The 22,654-nt window shown below is 43.1% G+C and overlaps 1 protein-coding gene across 3 annotated transcripts in view; it reads right to left on the bottom strand.

Annotated features, from left to right (window-relative positions):
- The window catches only part of TEC (tec protein tyrosine kinase), a 47,787-nt gene extending 28,673 nt beyond the window's left edge, over positions 1-19,114 (bottom strand). The window contains exons 1-3 of one of the 3 annotated variants that reach the window (XM_082760157.1): positions 18,764-19,114; positions 2,003-2,050; positions 1,734-1,917 (exon numbers count right to left, since the gene is read on the bottom strand). In XM_082760157.1, coding sequence (XP_082616283.1) covers positions 1,734-1,871 — 138 coding nt within the window. In that variant the 5' untranslated portion in view covers positions 1,872-1,917; positions 2,003-2,050; positions 18,764-19,114. Of the gene's footprint in view, positions 1-1,733; positions 1,918-2,002; positions 2,051-18,224; positions 18,577-18,763 lie in introns of those variants that run through there. The other 2 variants (XM_082760156.1, XM_082760158.1) reach the window with 2 other exon arrangements.
- Between the last annotated feature and the right edge of the window lie 3,540 nt (positions 19,115-22,654).

Genomic DNA, 22,654 nt, shown 5'->3' with positions numbered 1-22,654 from the left:
CTTAGCTGAAGGGTATTAACCTGCAGGGGAAAGGTGATACAGAGTTGGAAAGGGTAACTTTGTGAAGGATAACTAGACCTGCAAAACCTGTTAGTTACATTTCTCTTTGGATTGAATGTAAGATGACACACAAAAGCCTGCAGGACATGTTTCAGAGGGCATCTGAGCCCTCATCTTCTTTTTTTTCTTTTTTTTTGCCCAGAGAATAAATATATACAGAGAATTAGTTGCATTGTAAAGTCAGTACATATTTTAATGCAGCAGTCAGTGAAAAATACATAAATTTGTATCTCATTTTTAATCTTTGACTGTGTCCAAACTACACATAGAAAATGGCAGCTATAATAGTCCTCTGTGGAGCACAGTAACTGAACTCAATTCTGCCGCAAGCAGAATTAAGAAACAGGAAAACAGGGTTAGCAAAGGTTGGCAAAGAAACGGGGTTAGCAAGGGTTGGCAAAGAAACAGGGTTAGCAAGTCTTAGCTCTTCTCTACGCCCTTCTTTCATTGGAGGTAAGACATCTGACACAAGAGGTTACAGAGCCATCTCCACTACATTTTTTCATTGAATGGCTTTCTAGTGTGCAGCAAGTGACCTTCTAGCTATCAAAGCCATTTTAATTGCTTTCCACATTGCGACAAATCTGGAAGGTAGGCTCTGTTAAGTGGGAAATGCAGTCCCTCACCACTAACAGCACAATGGGGCACTTCAAAAACAGGTGACCTTAATGAATTTGAGTCTGGAGCTCATTCAAAAAATTCTGGTCTGAGAAACTGCCTAATTTACACTCGTGACTTCTCATATAACTGAATTTACGTAGAATTTATATAGCGATAGGCTGCTAGTACTGCCAGGGATAAATTGTTTCCAGCTTCGGTTCAATTTCTAGGTTGCATGGTCTACCCTAATCGATCCCATCTCTAGTGAGCTTGGTCTGTAATGCATTGCTCCTACCAAATGCACTTGCTCCTGTTTGAATTCAGAAGCCAGTTACTTCCCAGAAGTCAGTTGACATTCTCACTGCCACGTACAAGATGGGGCTGGCCAGCCCAAATTGGAGGGGGGAAGGAAAAAAAATTAAGCCCTATTACCTAGCAAAGTCAGAAAGCTTATTTGAATTTTTTTTCCAAAACTCATGTAAAAGAAGTTTATATATGAACAGGAGCCAGAGAGCAGCGATACCAAAGCTAAAATAAACCCTTTAGTGAGGACAGACCCTACATGAGATACTATGTGAGAACCTACAGAAAGACTAAAGGGCATCCCATTAAAAAGGGGAATATGTAAACTTCTTGCTGAAGCCTTTCAAACACAGTATCTAAGAGGCTGGATTCAGAGAGAATGATGCTAAAAACAGTCAGTAATTAATTGTTAACAGTGAGTAATGCCAGCAGTAAAATTATGCCAAGGCCCTTCAGTTGGAAATGCCCAGAAACAAAATCAGAGAAGTTGAGAGAGAAAGAAATCAGTTCTTGATGATCAGCTGTAAAAGCTGCTTTAACTTGCTCTTGTCATCCTGATTAGGAACCAGTTTATGCTAACTACCAGATGTATTATTTACACCTCTATAAACCTTCATTATAAAAAGAGAAAAGAGAAACAGTAGTTCACGATTGTTGCCACCCACCCCATCCATCCCTGACAGTATGATATCCTGTAAGAAAAAAAGCTATTAGAATACAAAAGCACAAAGAAACAAAGGCAGTCTATTGTATAAATCCGTATCACCTACCTCTGCTCGACCTTCATAATACGTTAACATAGACTTCGTAAGTACAAAAAGCCTCTCTTTGTAGTTTAAGGGAGAAGTCCTCTTCTTCTGCTGCGACCTTTTAATCAAGATCTCTTGTAGAATAGTAGTCATATTCATTTCAGCCACTTGTCACCTCTTGTTTCTAGCCATTGAATATCAGTTCCTGTGAAGATGAGAGAAACAAATTACTGTATCTTTGGAAGATCACAGATCTGTAGATTTCTGTAGTGAAAAGAGCTTCTACTCACAAATGAAACTAACTGAAAACACAGAAAGCTGGAGCTCATCTGAAGCACCTGGAAGTTCACAAAAGTTAATGATTAGACAAGAAAGTTCAGTCATTGCTCAACTGAGAGCTGCACAGACATATTCCCAGGAGGCAAAGAGCCCGTAGAGACAAAATAAAGGGCACTGTAGCCTTTGTCACAGAAAATACAGGTGAGAAGTCTAAAACAAGCAACATAGTCTAAAACATGAACATACTCTTCACCACAGTGCTAAACAGACTCCTAATATATATCAAAACTTAAACCATTGAAAGGGAACATCTTGTGAAAAAATCTCCACAAAACTTGGCTCTGAAGGCCCAGGAAGGAACTCAGCACCATCCTTCCCATCCCACCACCAGGTTCTGAGCCACTGTCCACATTTGGGATAGCTTGGGGCAATGAGATTTTAATTAAGGCCCATACATATGTAACTGATTTTTGGAAAAAAAAAAAAAAAAAGAAAAAAAAAGTTTGCTCTAGAAAATTAAACATGAATCAGTAAAAAACATTTTGAAAATTCATACAAGTTACATCAGTGAACATTTCACACAGTGGCTTAGAAGATCTCCATTCATGAAGAAAGAATTAAGGAAGCCCAGTTCTCCGAAATTGCTGAATGCATGCCCTCCATCTTCTATTTAGAAAGACTTCAGGTTGACTATCAAAAATCTAAATCGTTTATATTTGGCAGTTCTGATCGGTTGGTAAAGTGGAACTGCTTTAACATTTTACACCGTGACTGATAGCCACAGGATGGCTTTAGGCATGCAAAGGCACCCACTGCTACTTCCTTTGCAAGGCTGGCTCCAGCACCCTGCCAGATAGGAAGTGGAAGGCAATTTCTCCCTCGCCTGCTCACCCCTGCCCACCGTGCCAGCCTGTGAGGTGTTGGTAGGAGTGCTTCTGCTGTGTGGTGAAGAAAACGAGGAAGCAGGTTCGCCTGACCCACCAGAGCACCAAGGGCAGGGACCTGGCACCCTGGCACCTCTCCACTGCGGCTCAGACCAGAGCAGCACTGCTGCGGGGTGAAGCTACGACTTGAGGAAGGAACAGCAGCAAATGCTGAAGCACCAGTGACCACAAATATCTCCCATGTGTGGGCGAGGAGAGGACAGGGTCTGAACGCAAACCCAAGCCCTAGCTAAATACTGCACATCTCTATGCCAGCAGGAAAATCTCTCTGACCTATAAAAAAAAGCTTTTCTTAGCTCTCACAAGGATTACTTTATGCATGTATTTACTACTTACACTACTTCAAAATTCACCACATATACATTTTTCTCTGGGGGTGACACAACTCTGATATGAACAACATAGTACATTTTACAGCATCATACAGAGAAGCTTGAAAAACCACAAGCCTCCTCACGATATTACCTTACAGGAGTAAAGTTTAAATAAAGTTAAATGTAAACACATTCATTTTAGTGCCTCTCCTTTTGCTTTGTTCCCAAACCTTCCATTATTTGTTGTGACAATACATGAAGTGACACCCTTTGCCTTCCAGTCTAACCCTGCCACCACATTTTACTTGGCCAGTTAATCTCTCATACCCATACTCCTACCATTTCTCACAGCTGGATGTATCTGTTCACTGTTTTAAAACATCCCTTCCTTTTCAAGACATATCTCTGCATAAGCTGAAGAATTAGTCTGTGGTTTGCGTGGGACTACAAAGTACAAAGACGTTAGGAAGCATAAATAAAAGATTATGATGGAATTATTATGAACAATCTCTTTTTGCTTTTTCTCTTCCTTTGATGCATGTATACAAATACATTTTGTTGGTCATCTCTCACTTTGTGTTCTTGGGAGGAAGATTGATTTTTGAATTAGTAATTGTCTTTAATGACTCACACTGCCAAATTCTACTTTATTGCCCTTTCAAAAATAAATTGGCAATCTTAAAGGTAATTGCAGAAGGAGACTACCATGAACCAAAAATACAAACACTGTTCAAATAATTAAAAGTCGGTATTAACTTTCAGACCAGCATAAAGCTTGCCAAACTACAAGAGGTCCCATTATAGGCTCTCCCACTCAAAAACACCGCCGTGTTCTCTATAGTACAACTAACTCTCTTGACACTTATGAAAAATGTAATTGCCTTAGAAATTGTGCTCTCAGAAGTCTGCCCTAGAGACCACAAGAAGGATTCAAAATTAACTATGATTTCAGATCTCAGTACTGATAATGCTAAAATATTTCACTTTACTGCCAGCCCTCTTTGGTCAAATTAACAATACAAAGAAACAAAAAAAATCCTTTTGACAGAATGTTTTAAAAAAATAAAAAATAGTCAGCCCATGTCTGCATCTGGTTGCTACAAGCATTTATCTACACTGACTTATCACTGCTACAGAGATCTCTGCAGATTAAGACCAGTTTTCCAGGTCAGAAAATCAACCTTTGACTCTGTATCTAGTCACAGAAATCTGCTTTTTCAAGCTAACGGCTCTTGCCACATTTCTGTTTCCTTAAATAAGGCTCAGGACAACTGAACTCTCACCTTTAACTCTGAAAGCTCCTTTCCAAACTTCTTTGAGAAGAACCTTTAACGATCACTCTTACCTCTTATCAAACCTACTCATCACTTCCTTTTCTTCAGCACAGTTTTGGAACTTTTCTGCACTTTTCTCCCCAAATATTCCATTGTTCCCAAACCATTCCTCACTCCATGAAACTACGGCATGACACATTCTTATCTTGTTCCAAACAGCTGTGGGAGTTTCATGCTGCCACCCATCTAAAATTTTCACAACACCTCCTGCCAAGGGCTTGCCCAGTTCCCGGCCAACCGTAGTTACACGACAACAAATAAAATCGAATTTGCAGTGGTGCTGAGTACCCATAATCATGACTGAAATCAGGAAGAGTTACAGACACTTAACCTTTTGTAGGTAAAACAAAACAAGCAAAAAACACACTCAGCCTTAGGCATCAAAAGTCTGCATCAGCTTGCACTGATCGATTTTTATATACTATTTGACTTTAAGGCCAGGAAGTCACCACACACTTTCCTCAGAACAAATAATAATAATAATAAACTGTTAAGATAAATCTGTTAAGTCCATGTTGGTCAAGGTCTACAAAGTACTTTTTTTCCTTGTAGACAGAATTGCTTACGCATGCGACCCATGAAACCTAGTGTTTCACTAGGGAAACCGAAGCATCAAGTGATTAGGTTTTGCAACAGAGCTCCCGGAGTTGCAACACCACTCCTGGAGTTGGGAACTGCCAATTAGCCATTGCAAGCCCATCAGTAAGCACAAGCAACATTCAAACAGCTGAATAAATGGATTAAAGTCACAGTGGAAGCTCTAGTTAGGAGGGAAGAAGTGCATCCCAATCTAGCTGGACCTTCTCCAAACCCAAGGTGTTAAGTAATTGCTGCTTTTCATGGCAGGGCATACTTATCACACCAGTCATAAAACAAACTTCAAGAGGAAACATTTGTCTATATCTGAAAAAATAAAATCAAGCTGGAGCTCTGTTTTCTAAGTTTACCCCCCTCCTTAATGATGGTTGTAGCATTTACCTGCTTGCTAGTTTGGGTTTTCCTGTGGAAAGTCTTAATACTAAGCTGTAATACTAGTCTTATAAGCTGTAATACTAGTCTTAATACTAGTCTTAATACTAAGCTTAGTACATGGCTGCCAACCACAACAGAGAACCTCTCTAGCAAATGGGCATCCTCAGCTTTCTGTCTTGGGTTTCATGAATCCTGCACAAATGTTCTTCTCAGGTTTGAGGTCCATCAGTCCAAACTGGTAGTAATTCCAGGTCTCTGAATTTAACATTGAAAACTTATCACCTAGTCTACTACATTAATTAAAACAATGCAACATTCATTCATTCACAGGGTTATTAAAAAACAAAAGGTCAGAATATCAAAATATAAAAATCTTAAGTACACAGGTGGTACCTTGTAATGCTGACGCAAATCTGTTACTCTTCATGAATAGTTCTGGGGTTTTTCTTTTTGTTTTGGTTGTTTATTAATTAACTCAATTCACTGATCAAGTTCATAATGTATCCCTGCAAACAGCTGCAGTGGCATAAGTGGCAAATAAGCAGCACACAGCAGTTCTGGGTAGAGAGCAGAAACAGCGCAGAAGGAAGAAGAAAAGGAGAACTCCTTACCCTGGTTTTTCTGCTGAAGCTGATGTTGCTTTACCATGAAACAACAAACTGAGTTTCATGTGAATAGTTACTTACATGAGTATTCAGCACGGGCTTATTTGAATAATTACTACTGGATGTACGCAAGGATTGCAAGATCTGCCCTTGCGTTTCAAATGGCAGGGAAGGCTTTTTGCACCACTTACGATGTTGCAGATTCCAGAAAATAAAAGACAACTGAATAAAAGGGAACTGTTATTAACCCCTTTTCAAACTGCAAATTTCACAGAAATATGAATACAGAAAAAATGTACTTTAGCGTAACCTGTTATAATTTTAAAGTTGGAATGGTAGTGAAAAATACTGTAATGATATCTGAAATGTATCATATGCCATAAAAAAGGAGAAGTCAAAAATACTTGGATTTTTTTTTTCTCTCTTCTTTTAACAGCAGACTCTCAGAAATCACTTCTATCGTATGTAAACTATTTTTTTTAAACTGACAGAAATGCAATTTTTGGGGGCTGTTTTCAAACAAATTTGAAAAAATTACACCCAAATGTTTGAAAAACCTTCCTCTCTGCTTGAAAGACAAAGTACCAATGGGCTAGTTTTTTATATAAACACACTTTGTGAAAATAAATTTCATATTTGCATGCACTGCACTTAGTTAAAGAAGTAAGCAGGCTACGGGGTAACTCATTGACTCAAGATTTTCCAAGATAAGTATGTGGTGTTACAAAATATACTTGTTCACCTGAAAGCTACTCACGTACACATATAGGAGAATTTCTTGAAGCACTAGGTTATCCTCTCACTGATTTATCATGCGCCTTTTTTCTTTAATTCCCTCATTAATAAATTATTTAGGAAATGAACTTGTGTTTTATGAAACAAAAAATACATTGTCATCCATGATGTAGAAAATGCTGTGTTTTTTTAATTTAAAGTTTTAATTTAAATTACATACTGCTACCTTTGAGTTAGCAACACTACAGAACACCATACGAAGAACAAGGTACTGATCAATTTTCACTATACCTGTCAAGTTCTTCAATTTTTACTCATTCCTCTACAGCTAACTATTTATAGCTTTTCCTATTTCTTCAACAGAAAATCCCTGCAACACCTATAAATTTGCGCTGTTATGCCTTAGGTTTATTCAGATCCAAACCTCTTCAACATTTATAAGTTCTTTGCTGGAAGAAAATAAAACTGAAATTTAGTTTGGGACAGAGGAAAATGGGCAAAAATAAATTCTGAAACATCTGTTAAAGCAGCCAGTTATTATGAGTTTGTCTTGTGATTTCAAAGACTGGAAATAGCTTCATTTCTGAAGAAAAGCAAAACCCACTGCCCAAGGCTTTCAAAGCTCTTTGAATATGAACTTCCTCCCCCTACCTTATTTATTGTGTGCCAAGTGGTGATGGTAAGGCTGCAAGATCTGCAAGCCTGTGTTATTAACACTCTTTCAATGCTTGCAAACAGTTTTTGCTGCTTTTCACCGTCAGCTACATCGATTAAAGTTTAACCTCTACCATCATCCAACCCCTTATCGTCACACAGAGTAATAACAACATGGCCTGAAAATGTGAAGGTTTATGTGAATAGGGGAAAAGGCTCTTTATATGTATACACATATATAGAGGGTCGTTGTAAATCATTGTATTCATGCAAAATTAATTTAAAATGTATGCAAAGCCAGTTTGATTTTTTTAGGCTTTTATTCTATTACCACATATGTAACGTGGCTTTGCATCACCTTCTGCTCATTAGCATATATAGCACTTAAAGGCTGCCATTATTTTCATAAATAATGTTGCTATTAGCATTCACTACTATTGTCAAATTTTATTCCGGCACCTTATCTTTGCTGTAGACTATGACAAGCTTTTGAGGCAATGCTCCACAACTGAACAGTGCCTCCCACAGAAGAAACCCACTCTCAGGTCTTCTGCAGGCAGAACTCGCCTTTTCTACTGAGAATCTGTGGTTTTGGGCTCACCAGAAGCCATACGCAGCCTGACACAAACTAAAATAACCTGTTTGTCAGCAGGGTTTATTAACTCAGGCTAAGCTATAGTTCCTGCCTTCACCCAGCTTCCAGGCAAGAGCTACACATATTTGGGTGCCTTAGTGCACAGGAGGACCAAACCTTTACAAGACAGACTTAAACCCAGTTGAGCCTTCTGACCGAACCTCCTGCAACGGCCAGAAAAAATCAGATGTCAGAAAATTAGCAATATTTTAGTTGTCACATGATTGCCTCAGCCATTTCACTGCATTGACAACACTTCAGCATGCTGCTGCGAGCAGTGGGACTACAACTGGCCAGAGGAGGCAGAGGCTCCGGAGATTTGTGCTGCACAAAGGTCTGCTAAGGAATATTAGCTCAGCTTCCTTTCACAAATATAACTGGCCCTCAGCTGACAGATGTAAGAGGAAATGGAAAAGCATGAACAGAAGGGGCAGGTCAGGGTCGGAACTGGGAGGAGGTATGTGCGTGGGTTTTCTTTGCTTTGCATCCTTCAAAAAGAAGCAGTTCTCTTTGTTCTGGCAAGCATATTTAAAGCAAGGTTAGAGAGGAAGATGGGAGAACTACCCCCAGACCTACATGGCACTGACTTGGAGGAGCAGAAGCTGAGAGAGAGCAGAGTACTTACTTCACTTGTAACACACTGGCTACTCCACCGTCCTCCTCTGGCCCTGCAGCCCTGGGTGGACGTTTTGCAAAGCAGAACCGCTGCCTCAGCCTTTCTCCTTAAAGCCCCTTCTGATAAGGAGGGAGGAGGAACAGTAACACCCACTTACTAAAAACACAGGCAGAGATGAGATTGGCAAGGCAAATGGGTGATGCTTGTGGAAAAACTTTTCTTCCTTCTACAGGAAACTGGAGATTATGAGTGATGAAAAAATAAATGTTCTGCTAAATCAGAGGCTGAACCTATTTCTGTTCAGGAATCCTAAGGATCACCGTTAAGTAACAGGTCAATTGCTATTGTACACTAAACTTCAAATTTAAGAAAAGCACACCAGATCCATGGGGGAAGGGAGAGAAGGAGAAAAGGAGAGAAGGAGAGAAGTCAGTGCCTGAGGCTGTCCTTTTTAACTGTAGTAAAGGAGTAATTTTAATTCAGCTTCTTCATAATTTGAATTTGATTTTCCTAACGTTACACAATCTCGGGTGATTAAGTCACAGCACAAATAAACTCAACTTTCAGTATTCAAGGCACACATTTGATATGGCCTAACAGATACTGTAACACATACAAATAGTGACTTGTTTCACATGCAGGGGTTGTCTAATACTTCTTAAGTTTTGCGAACACTGTAAGATGAACTTCAACTAAACAACTGCTTGCTCTCCAATTCTGAAGTTAATTCTCTCTGCTCTCCCACCATACACACTAAGTGACCGATACCAAACTAACTTTCACTAACTTGAATATGATCAATCTTGTTTTGTTACTTAAAGTGGAGAAAGGAAGAAGTAAGCCCTATATTAACCATCTGGCAGCATCTCTCCTCTGGCCCCAGGCCCCTTCATTCTGGAGCTAGAAACAATCTCCTACACACAAAAATCAGCACCCAGCCTTCTAGATCATTACCCATGGCCATCTTAAAAGCTACCAAGAAAACTCAGTCAGTGGCTGGAGGAGACTATTTCTAGCTTGAACACTCTTTTTCAGCAATAAGCCAACCTGAAATACTTCTAATAGGCTGTCTGCTCTCTGCACCAAAGGATTACCACAGCAAAATGCCACTGATACATTTACACGGCACAGCTGAAGCCACAGAAATCTTGGCTTGGCTCTTGGCAGCAGCAAAGCAGTGCCAGCCCAGCACTACCCTGCGCTTGTATTACTTCTCTGGAATTACTCACTCAGGTGCAGATTATGCTGCACCTGCTTCTGATCCTAGCCAGGCTGTTGCCAGCTTCTCTGGTCTGTGCTCCTTCAACAAAACAACGATGAGCCCAAGGACAAACATCTGGAGACGCTCATTCCACGGCAGATGTATAGGTTTCAAAGAATGCCATGAACTGGATTTGTTGTACATTTGGTAAAGGCTTTATGAACTAGAAACACACTTTGCATGCCTCAAGAAGAATACATAGAAGTGGTCTGTAGGGACATCCCACAAGAAGTGAAAGCTGGCATTGATTATTGCTTCACCTCAACCGCTCTCTTTCCCAGGCTACCCTTAAATGATCTCATGCCTTCCCTTACGTACGTAGAAGCATGGTGCGTCACGAAGCACCTAGAATTTCTTCAAACACCACCAGGAAATTCAGTGACACACAAGTTATGAAATCCATCTTCAAAGGCCAGCCTTTAGTTCGTCTGTAGTTAGCTTTACAAAAGCTCCAGCTATGCAGTCCAGTGGAGCCACGCTAGACCCAGGCATAACGATCTGGCTGATGTCAAAAAGCTTGCAACTCATCCACACAATTATTGAAATAAGTTATCTGGAGATGTTCCTCAAAATTAAGGGTTATCTTTCATCAAATCAACAGAGTTTGGTTTTAATTCACGCTGCAAACATCAACTTGCAGTTCTTGCAATTTTACTGCTAGGGAAGCAAGCTATTTACCTAGCAACTGGCTCCTTTCTGCACTCTTTCTGCACTTGTTTTATTCACCAGAAATGTGAAGGAACTTTCTACTTCCTCAGAGATACCAAAATTGATAGCAGGCCATAACTCCTTATATGTTTGTCTGCTAATATTATTTCTAGCATTCCAATCATCAGATTTTCTTTAGTTGGATGAAACTGTCCCACCAGAATCCAGATACAAATCCCTTTATAACTTCTGCGAGATATTTTTTCTTTCCCCCACACTCCCAATGGAAGACAACTCTTAGCGCATGCAGCACAAAAGCCAGCTGACTGCTTTAGCATCTGCAGTGACAGCTATGCAGGCATGCTTGAGCCTTAGCGTATGGGAAAAGAAGCCCAGAGCCATCTGTGATACGCTGGCTACATCCCAGCTAAGCACCACACGACCACAGAAGCAAGGATGTGGCTGGGAAGAAAGAGTTGCAAGGAGGTCCTGAGGTCAGGCAAAAACTACAAACAAGTAGTTGGCTTTCAGGGAATTTGGGGGAATTTTAAGCATGTGGCTTGCAGAAGAGAAAGTACCAGGATAAGCAACGGGCTAGAGAGGAGTGATGGCAGCTGCATTGTTCATTTCTCATATCAAAGCAAAATTGCTCAGGACCGGATGAGGAGGCCTTGAACCAGCTCCAGGGGCGCGATGTTCCTTCCCTCTGGGTTGTGGAAGACCACAATCTACTCTCCATATTGCTAAAATCTTGATCTTAAAATCTTTTGTCAAGTATCCACCCTTCTTAGTCACACATGTAGATTAAAGGGAAGCCAAGTTCAGGTCTTCTCCGTAACAATAGCTGTTAACAACTGTGCTGTAGGAACAAATTTGACCATTCTCTCTCCAAAATTAAAAGCAGTTTAATAAATTCCTATCTTCTTTTTAGTTAGCCCTTTAGTTGCTTTTGCCAAATGCTCTATGAAGAACACCTTCACAGCAAGCTGGAAGGCTGAAATCAATGCATTTCATGGACAAGTTAAGTTATCAGAGGCAAGAGTCAAAGATGTTTGTGAGCAAGAGATTAAGCACAGCTCCTGCTTACACTGTGCACCAGGAGCCATCCCAGTCTTTGTACACCAGCATTACACTTTTAGCAAAATAAAGCATGAAAAAGGCAAACTTGAGGTAAGCATATGTGCTGCTTTGTGGTAAGATACTAGCTATTAATGACAGAAATTTGCATAACATACCTTTTTCATTGTAATGTCTGTTGAATTTAAAAAATATATATACCAGAAACTACACTATGTTTAAACACATTCATTAATAGGGCCATCAATATGAAAAATATGCACTTATATTAATAATTGTTTCTGTCTCTATTTAAAACCAAGCACCCACTGGAACATGCGAAAGCTGCAACGGTGAGAAATAGCTCAGTAATAAGCAGGGGAAATTCAGCTGAAGGCAAAGCTGTGAAATTAACTCAGATGATAAACTTCTGACCTGAACTCACGTGTTGGAGTCCAGGTTGACAAATGCGTACATTTCCCCTGACACTCTTTATTATCTTGAGGCAATACTGTAACATTACTTGATAACTGTTGCTTGTTTGCACCTATTTAGTATCCCCACACCTTCTCTCATACAGACAGAGCTGATAGATCTAGAGCTGGTCACAGCTGTCTTCAGTACACCAGGAAAACCTGAGCCAACAAGCGAGGGGCAGGAAATATTGCAAGTTCCGGTGTCTCAAGTTTCCCCTGCATCATTTTCATCAGGATACGTCCTCTCTGCTACATGAAACAAACACAAGAGTTTGGATTGGAAATGAATGACTGCCTACAGTTCAGCTGAGATGCTGTACTACTGTTCGCACATCTGGCATTCACAGCTTCCCAAACTGTGCAATTTTTGCTCCACTTACCAAAACAGTGGTGTTGGCAAGGACCACATTCATATCTTCTGCTTCCAGCCTCTCTCACCTTCTTATGTTGGATGGGTTACAAGGAAAATTTCACATAACTGAAACTCAGATGAAACTCAACTCAAAATTCCCTCACTCTCATTTTACTGAAATGGGACAACACAGCTCTTGGTGCTCAAATTACCACTCAATTGCACTCAGAATTGTAGTAATAATGCTACCAGACAGAATTTCACTTTGTCATGCTTTGTGTTTAGCTGGCATGCGACTCGAAGGACTATATTTACAGCAGCTTTCATTTTCTTTAGTATGTTAACAAAGCCTTTCAGTTTCTGCTTTGCTCTGCACTTGAACTAGGTGTATGTTAGGATACGGATTAAAAAATAAAAAGCAAATACAAAAAGACCTCTCTAAGTAGAATCCACACTGCTGGGTACTTTCTAAACAGGTAACTGGAAGAGCAAGACCTGTTTTCCTGAAGTGTTTGAGGCAGATCCCAAAGAGTTCTACCCTGAACTTATCTGCAGAGTTCTGTTAAATAGTTTAACTTTTACTTACATTTCAGCCTTTTACTAATGAAGTCTTTGCACAGAAGACTGAAAATCCAGGATGCAACCTTGAAGAATGCCTTCTTCACATACAGCACAAGCAACTCTAAAGGACTTTAGTTTCACTGCTGTCAAGTACATGTATAAGTATTGATTCAGGGAAATAATTTCTCACTGAATCTGAAAATCAACGCAACTGAGGCAGTGCTGTCATCTTGTGTTTTCTCCTTCTCCCAAGCCCTCGCTCACATGAGGTGGCGAGCTTCTCATCTTACCTCCACTCACCTTGATGTCAGCTCTCAGATGTCGGGGTGCTTCAGACAACGTGAGCTAAACAGGGGGCAAGAGCACTCATCAGGTGTAACAAGACATTTAACATCTTAAGGAGTTTTATTCAGCTTAAATTCTCTTTAAGACGTTATGTGACACCATCATTAATGCATGATAGCATTGTACTCCATCCAATCCACCCTGATGACTTATGGCAATGCATAAGAACACTATGGAAAGGGCATCAACAGCAACAGGGCTGCCAACACCCAGTCCCGCTGAGGGAAAGATTACAAGGGGTGAAGGCAAGATGCTGTAAATGTAAAACAATACAGTCCTTTATGGGCTAGCTCTCAGTTTTTCAAAGGGAGTGCCTGCTTCATGCTGACTTCCTGGGTTATTTCCGACTCAAGAGATCCTGAGAAATACCTGAATGAAGCTGAAGCAGTTGTGCTGCTTGCCCATTACTTCAGTTTTTAATCAGACACAGCACATGGCTGCATAACCAAACACTACCCCATGACACATTATGTGCAAGGCAGTTGAACAGAAAGTTGCACTGGCAGTTTGGAAGCCAGGACTCCCAACACCTGAGTGCTAGACTTCTGCATGTTGAAAAATGTTCTTTTTATTAGCTTTGCTGGGTACAGCATAGGCAGCCCTTTTACTTCCAAGAGATCCCGAAGTCTATTTAAGATTACCAGTTTTAAAGGACCTGCCATGGGACAGAGAGCAGCCCATTCAGCTCAGCTCAGTTTACACATTCAGAGGTCGTCTCCCTGAATGGGATCCCACAGCCCAACATGGGACAGGCCCTCTCTCTCCTTCTTCCACTCTGGGACCAGGAATGGCCATGGTTTGGTTTGTGTCTTCAGCTGGAAGAGGTGCTCATAATCATGGGGAGGGGGTGACAAAAGCCAGCCCCCGCACAATTATTCCTTCCCCAAGGATGTGAAGCTTGAGCCTGTGATATAGGACATGCTGCAATTCACAGGGCAAGCAGTAACCCTAGGCATGATGAATTTGAAGCACTCACCTCCACTGTAGCATAGAGAAGCTGACAAAAAGACTTTCACACAGGGCTGTCTAGGAGAGAGAGTCACGAGAGCTGCATTCAGCTAAAAACAAGGGGCAGTTACCACGTGTATCTGATGATGGGTTATGTGGATGTCTGGGGGGTGAAAGAAGAAGTCTTCTTTTGTTCAACAAGCACCCATGGCCAGGGGCAGGTCCCAGAATAACAGGGCAGGGGCCAGCAGGCCCTCTGGCGGTGCAGGGTGCCTGTGCCCTGCCCAGGCCATGGTGCAGGATGAGCACCACTGGCTGCTGCATGCAGACAGTTTTTTCTGCCCTATATTCAGGTGCAACCAAGGCGTAGATCTAACGTCTTCTTACGATTTAATCAGATCACAGCTCATAAAAGGCACGGGGCTGAGCAAAACCCCTCCTGACAGGAAACCCTCCTGTGACCTACTTGAGCGTGCAGGCAGTTGTACCTGACGTGTGGCTCAGTGGTACCCAAACACCCACCGATAAGAGAAACTTGACCAAGGAGAGGTGGGAGTGCCAAGAAAACCCTTAGCCCAGGCTCCACATACCCCCAGCATGCTGCAATCTCCTTTTTTTCTATTTTTTTTTTTTCCTGTGTTTGTTTAACTTTGCATAGGATCTTCACCCTAAGAACTGGGTCGGCACACCCCAGCTGGCAGCCTGCTGCTTCCCCTAGGAAGAGGGAATAAAGGCCAGGGGCATCTTTTCAGCGTGGTGGTTTTTCTTCTCCTAAATATTTGGGTGTTGTTGAAAGGGAAGACTTCTGTCAGGCAACATCATTCTTGCTAAGACAGGTGACTGCTGCCTGTGATGGGCTGAGCTATTCCCAGGAGGTTGCTGCTACTCTTTCAGAGATTTCAGGATCCTGTTTGAACATAGCAGACACTTTGCTTGCAAGAAACTGACCTCTCCATCATACTTCTGAGTTTAGGAAACCATAAAAACCTGCTTTCCACCCCTCCCAAAGCATCTCTTACGATGAGACCCTTCTCCCCGCACCTGTATGAGAAGCCTATTTGTGTTTCAAAGTTTTATCTCACATGGATATCTCACATTTTCCTGCCTCTGCATCCTGACTCTGAATCACAGCCCATGCAGCGGAGCGGAGGCAGGGGATGACTGAGAATTGCCAGAGCTGTAATTGCCACGGGGCAGTGCTCAATCACACGCCTCTGCTCCCCAGTTCCTCTTCTGTCCCATCAGACAGAAAGGGCATGTGTGTCCACCCAGATGTTGGCTTCGCTCGCCTACAAACAGCTTTCTTTGCTAATGCATTTTCCTTTAGAAAATAACCAGAGAAAACAACCAGAGTGTTGCTCTGCCTGAGGACCAGCACAGTAAACTGGGGATTTGCCGTCATAAGTAATACCCAGTATTAGCAAAAATACATTTCTTGAGAGCTAATTATTTGTTCAAATGAATTTGAGATTGCAAATACAATCTCACTGGTTTTTGGAGAGCTGTGTCCAGTTCTATCAGTGACATACTTAATGCTGAATTAAACCCTGGCCTTGAGCATTAAGGCAAGTTGGGAAGTCCCCTCTGCAGTGAGCACACTGCAACCTGTGCAGCAAGGGTCCCTCCCTTGCATTTCACACAACGGAGAAAGCCACAGCAAGCCACTTAAGAACATCACTCCCTGACTTCCATGGTGCAACGACTGACTGACTGCTGCTGTCACTTGGTGCACAATTATCACTACCTTGGCTAAAAATATATGCACCTACCTAATAATTAAAATATCTGTAGCACAAATGCAAAGCATATGATAGATGTCCTTTAGAAGCATGTACGTTCTTTGAAATATACCCAAAAAAAGCCACCTCAGGCCTTCTTCTCAATGCTAACCATTAGTCTTCTTCATCCAAGTACTGCTTTCCATATCTTTTGATTTTTATACCAGTATTTTCTTATTCTGTTTCTGCAAAATACCTGTTGTAGACTGCTACAACTGATTCTTTGGCAGATGCAAACTTGTCTTTTTTTAAAGCACAGCTCCAACTTCAGCAGTGAAAATGTAATAGGTTACTGAAAAAAAGTCAAAACAAACAAAAGTAGCAAAACATCTTAGAGGTCAATGGTTAATAGAGGCTAAAGACATTTTTTCCATGATCTTTGCGTTGACAGTCAGAAGCACAGAATTCCATTGTCTAATAAACAGAAAATATTTTGCATATTTGGGATATAAACATTTGTATAAAAAGTACACCATTCTGCACCTTATCTTGTGTATTCAGCATATAAGCTAACACAACATAGAGGGAACTAATCTGCAACAGGTTTCATCTACATTCAGTAGAGGGGGAGATGTCTGGTGCTTCCAAGCAATTCTGTGAAATTAAACACTTCCCTGTTATTTTAACCTTAATCACAGGATACCACACTATCACGGCACTTCTGAATACAATGTTGTTTCAGGGCAAGATAAAATAATATACAGCTAACATTGTTTTATCAGCTCTATTTTATTTTTCTCCATTTTCAGCCATTGTAGGCAGTCAGCCAGGTTACTGGATCCATCGCAATGCCAAATTCACGGGCATTCGGCTAAGAACTAAAATGTAACATAACTCAGGCCATAATTCTAGCTGCTTCACAATCCATGGATTTAGAAAATTAAACTCTACAATAATATCCAAAAGAAGAAGAAAAAAAAAAAAAAAAGTGTTCCTTAGGTAACTTTTGAAAGGCTAACAAAGTCAGGTCTGGCAGATGAGAACTTGAGTTACTTTGCAAAGAAGGCCGAAGCTGCAGTATGGTCTACCTCTGAATTCCAAATCTTTGTCTTTCATTTTCATACCTGTGAGATTATTGCATTTTTTAAAAGAGAGAGAGAGAAAGGAGGGAGTAACCAGGTGCCAAATATAACCACATTTGCCGTGGTTGCAGCCGGCAAACTCCCATAGGGATCATTTGGTTCGAAACACTCAAAGTATTCATTTAGAAATTTATCAAGTCATGCAAAGCACCCCTTCATTCAGGAATAAATGCAGACAAGCATGGCTATCTCACCAGGAGCTTTAATGTCTTACAAGATGAATTTTGCAATGAAAACCTGGAGAAATGTGAAGACTACCAGAGGAGAGTCTGACAGCAAGCGGGCTCTCTCCCCCTGCAAACCACAGCCATCAGAGGGCTACGAGAAGCAGCGGCAGAGCTCTGGAAGAGGGGGACAGCAGGCCACCCTGCCACACGCCCCAGGAGACCACTCAGCCTGAGAAGGAAGAGCTTTATGGGAGCTGCTGCAAGGACAAACCCTCTGGGGAGGACAAAGCCCAAAGGAGAGCCGCTGTGGGGACGGAGCAGGGAGGACAGCCTAGGGAGGGAAGGCAGCGCGGCCCTCAGCTGGCGTGCTGAGGAGAAAGGGGAGCATGTCCCCCCTCTCCTGGAGTAATCATCAAAGGGTAGCTGGGGGGCTCTTTGCATGGGCCCTGCTCTCCAACAGGCCAATATAGCCTCGATACTTACACACCAGCCATAAGCAGCAACTCATTTTTCAGTAGGGAGTTCGGAGAGAAATTAAACAGCAACACCTCACCCCGGAGCCACACCGTACCGAGGGTACGGCACAGCTGCAGCGTTTAGTCCAGACTGAAAATGAAGGGCCAAGAAGCAAGCAGTCCCAGAACTCGTATATATCTGTATTTCTGCTGCGGTCAGTTTTTACATATTTAAGAAACACTCTCGCTTACTTGCCTGCACATCGCAGATTAGCATTAGTTACCACGAGACCTACCCGTCACTCCAAGCAGCGAGCTGGCGACCAGGGCTGCCCGAAAAGCTCAGCTGCCGGCTCCAGTGATTGCCAGCTCCGTCCTACAAGAGCCTGGACGGGGTGCCCGGGAAGAAGCACCCAAATCTGGTCACCCACCGCAGCGGCAGTGCCCGAGCAGCAGCCCCCGGCAGCGCACCCACCGGGGAACTGCTGGGGTGGCTGCACCCACACCGAGCTAACCCTGCCTTCAGCCAAGCGCTCTCAGCGAAGCACAGCAGCTCCACGGATGCACTGCAAAACCCGCAGCAAGTCACAGCAAGGAAACAAACAAACAACAAAAAAAAAAGTCCCAAAACAAGGAAATAGCGAAATCCAAAAGGATTCCGCAGCCCGGACGGCGCTGCCTTGTACCCCACGAACGCCGCCCATTGGGAGCGAAGGTGCAAAGCGCAGCGTGTGCCACAGCCTCCCCCTGGCACCTGCCCGGGGGCACCCCAAAAAGCCCCCACGGCCCCTCGGCGAGGGGCAGAGACACGGCGGCAGCCCCTGCCCTGCCTTACCTGGGTCTCCCTAGCTCCGCCACCGCGGAACGGGCCTCGGCGCCGGCGGCGCGGAGGGAGGCGGAAGGAGGCAGGCACCGCACTGCGCTGCCCCCTCCGGCCCCGGCGCCTCCTCCAGGCGGCGGCCGAGGGAGGCGAGGAGAGGACCGGGCAGCCCCCCTCGGGCCGGGGCAGGTGCCGGGAGTCCTGCGGCCGAAGGGCTGGGCTGGAGGCCAGGCGGCTGCTTGAGGCCGGCTGGTGTCCCCCGCCGAAGCGCAGCCCCCGGGGTGTGCGAGGAGGTGGCACCCGGGTCGCTGCCTCGCCTGCTCTTGCCCCCGGCCTGTGGAAGCTGTCAGCCTGCTCAGTCCCACTAACAAAACAAAACAAAACAAAAAAAAAAGTATTAAAAGTTCAGTCCCAATGCATCTCTGTAGTTTTCCAGTGGCAGCCCAGAGGAAAGCGAGCGGGGCCTATGCTGCTCAGGAGCAGAGGGTTTTGTTGTGACTAGTGCATAATGGCTGGATCAACACAGATGTCTTTCTGTTCAGTGCAGAGGAAATGACTTACAGAGCCTTTGTTTTCACTTGGGGGATTTCCTCTAAATTACACGTTTGGCGCTGTGGCCATGCCCGTCACACTCCCTCTGAGCCCAGGGAGTTGTGGGGCTCCATCCCTAGTATGGGGCATCCCTGGTATAAAACACCTATGGCCACCTCAGGGGGACCAGACCCACCAGCCCGCTCTCACCACCCTCCCTCCACTCCATCCCTGCACGTTTGTGGTAGTGTGCACTCAGGTGCCCATGCAGACCTCTCTACTGCTGCCACCAATGCCATCGGGTTTGCAAAACAGGCAACTTCTGCTGCATTTTTCAAGCACCAGCAAAATCAGCTTCTGGCGTTGCCAGCTGCTGTGGCAGGAGAAAAGGGCAAGACCAAACAATTGTTTAAGGAGGAACTTGGAATAGCTTCACCACATAAGGTGCCATTTTTGAGCTCCAGAAGGAAGTTCCATCTAGCCGAGAGTGGTTATGATCATGCAATGCCACCAGCTTTACATCAGCCCTGAGACTCCATCCCAGAGCTGCAGCAGCAGCAAAGGGACAGGAGAGCACATCTCTGTGGTCCAAAGCATACACCTACTGTCATGTGGAAACTTCTACCACAATGGCAAAGACTTTAGAAGGATGGTGGGATCAAGGCAACTACATGATGACCCTGCTTCTGAGGATGGGGACACACTTTTGCAGGACTGAAGAGAGTTGCTCATTGCCTGAACACAGGTTAGCTGTGTTGGATGGAGGCCGTGAGAGCAAGGGAGAGAGCTCTGTAAAGGCTGGGTGGCAAAGATGAGGATGTGCCTTCAGGAAACTCTCTGTTAAATGCACACTGAGTACATGCATTGAGAAAAGGCTATGGGAGCTTGGGAGCTTCTTACGGCTTGGTGAGAAGGGCAGCACCACGCACTTGGATTTCTGCTGCAGTTTTGGTTTCTTGTAGCCTGTATGCCTTTATTATAGTTAAATAGAGCAACTGGTGTGATTTCATTTTGAGGGACATGCCAATCCTTGCACAGTGCCAGGGCTTGCAGAATTACAGTGCGAAGACCTTTGCGTCTTGCCAGAAGTGTTTTGTTTTCCTTCCATTCTTCATAAATTTCTAAAAGCATCCATAGCCAGGGCCACTAGCATGTCCTGATATAATATATAAAGCATAAAGGTACTTTTCAAATTAAAAGCTTCTTTTATACATCTATATAAATTTTACAGCCAGAAGGGGCTGAAAAAAAATGCAGAAAAAGCAGCAAGTTGTAACCAGAAATGATTTCATTTCCCTAAAATTTCACATGCTGAAACGCTACACAAACAGTGCAGTAGTGGGGGAATGAGAAAAGGAGGGGACATTTCAGGGTTTTAGCCTTGGTTCTACTTCCAGAAGAGCTCAGCGTTGCTTGCTGTTTCCATCTTTTTCTCTTTTGCCTCTTAGAAGTTCAGGAATCCTGTGGACTGGGGTGGTGTAGCATCCACCCCATCTCTGGGCTGCAAGGATCAGAGCACATGCTGTCTGAGCCTTTTCTTTAGTAAGCCCCTGGGTACTCAGTGAAATGAAATAGCATAGTGATCTTGCTGTGTTTTGGATTTAGGGCACTTGGCATCCAGAGGAGTTGATTTTTGCTCTACTGCAAAGGAGGAACAGTGGTGAAGTGCTGGTCTGGCAAAGTGCGCCTCTCTAGGAGGAAGTCTCCCCTTTGGAAAGGATGGAGGCTTATGAAATTTCAGGAGAAGAGAAAAATTACAGTCGTTCACTGTCTGGTTTCCATATCAGCAAGTGTGCTGTTTTTTTTTTTTTTTTCTGCCTACTCTTTCTCCAGAGCTTCTCCTTTTTGAGAGATTTTGGGGGTGATATTTCCATTACATCACTGAAAGTAACTCTAAAGAGCAGCGTGAAACACAGACATACCATAAAACATTTTTTCTTGCAGTCAATGTTGTTGTCACATGAATTTGTGGCCTTGCGTATAGGTGGGTGGAAAGATCAGCAAAATAGCTGAAAACCACACGGAACATGTCTGAATAAGCCTTGGTTAGGAGAAGAGAAACCAGAAGGCAGGATAGCCATGGGCACTCTGGACAACCAGCTTGCAAGGTGGGCTATGGCTTTCTGGCAGCCACTTTGAACATGTATGGGGAAGATTTTAACTGGGGGATGGGGAGCAGGACTCAGAAACACAACGAGTTTACACCAGCTAAAGATGTCTTCCTTCAAAATGCCCACTAAAAATATATTCACGAAGGGAATTCAACTGGGAAGGGATGGGGAGAATAAATGTGTGAGTAGACTTTAACAGAGAAGATAACTTTCACAGCTAGTAATGCTGAAGTTAACTAGTTTGCAGCTAACTCAGATAGGTTGAAAGGAACTTAAATTTTTATTAGTCTTACCTACCTTCACACATTTATGTCTTCACATGAAATTATCATCTAGACTCCTCCTAACGAGACAACTCAGGACTTTTAGAGCCCAGATCATCTGACTTGTTGACTCTGGGATGAAATGAATTGCCCATGGGCAGGTTTCTCCCTCTCTCAGTTAATCACTAAAGGCATGATAACTAGATATTTAGTGCATTTTCATTGTAAACTTTTGAAGCTAGGGAAGATTAATTTATTTTTAACATGCCTTCCATTTTAAGCCTACCCTATGGAATTCTTTACTGCAACCTACTGTAGTAATATCTTCTACACCATTCTACTCAGAAACCAATAGCAAAGTTCCCCAAGAATTTCCACATTGGCTCAGGCCAAAAGTCTCCAATAGAGACTAGCACTTGACACCTAAAACCAAGATGTAGTTAGGTCCTAGGGTAAGGCATTGTAGCTCTAGGTAAAGTCTGCCATGAGTTCTCTCTAGCTCTGAAACTTTGGTTTTAACTTCCTTGCAAAATATTTTCAGTTTAGTTTTGGCTATTAAAACTCTGGATATTCTTATTATCCATGTATCAAACTTCCTTTTTAATCTTGCTACTTGCTGATGCCCATGGCAATGTACTCTGTGGTCTAATTGTGCACTTTACCAATGCTATTTCCCTTCCAGCCTTTTACGTCATTTTGTTTCTATCCGATCCTCTCTGTGAAACAGAGAAAAATATTTTGTTCTTCTACCTAGCCAAGTTCGGGGAAAAAACTATCAAGTACGGTTCAGTCCAGGCACAATGTGTATCAAGGGAACAATAAACCAAGAGTTTGTACTACACCATGAGACGGAGCCTGTGTTTTGTCCCAGCCCTTGCTAATAGAACACATGTCAGGACTCCATGGACGCCAGGGAGCCCTGTTCAGTTCCCTGGGAGCCATGGGGGATATCCAGAGGGACAGCAGGACAGGGCCTCACAGCCAGGGCCCGTCCCACCACC

The sequence above is a fragment of the Aythya marila genome, assembly GCF_965140915.1.
Source record: "Aythya marila genome assembly, chromosome: 4".
NCBI lineage: Eukaryota > Metazoa > Chordata > Aves > Anseriformes > Anatidae > Aythya > Aythya marila.
Note: the sequence above shows the minus strand (reverse complement) of the source record. Positions and strands in the feature narration are given on the sequence as shown.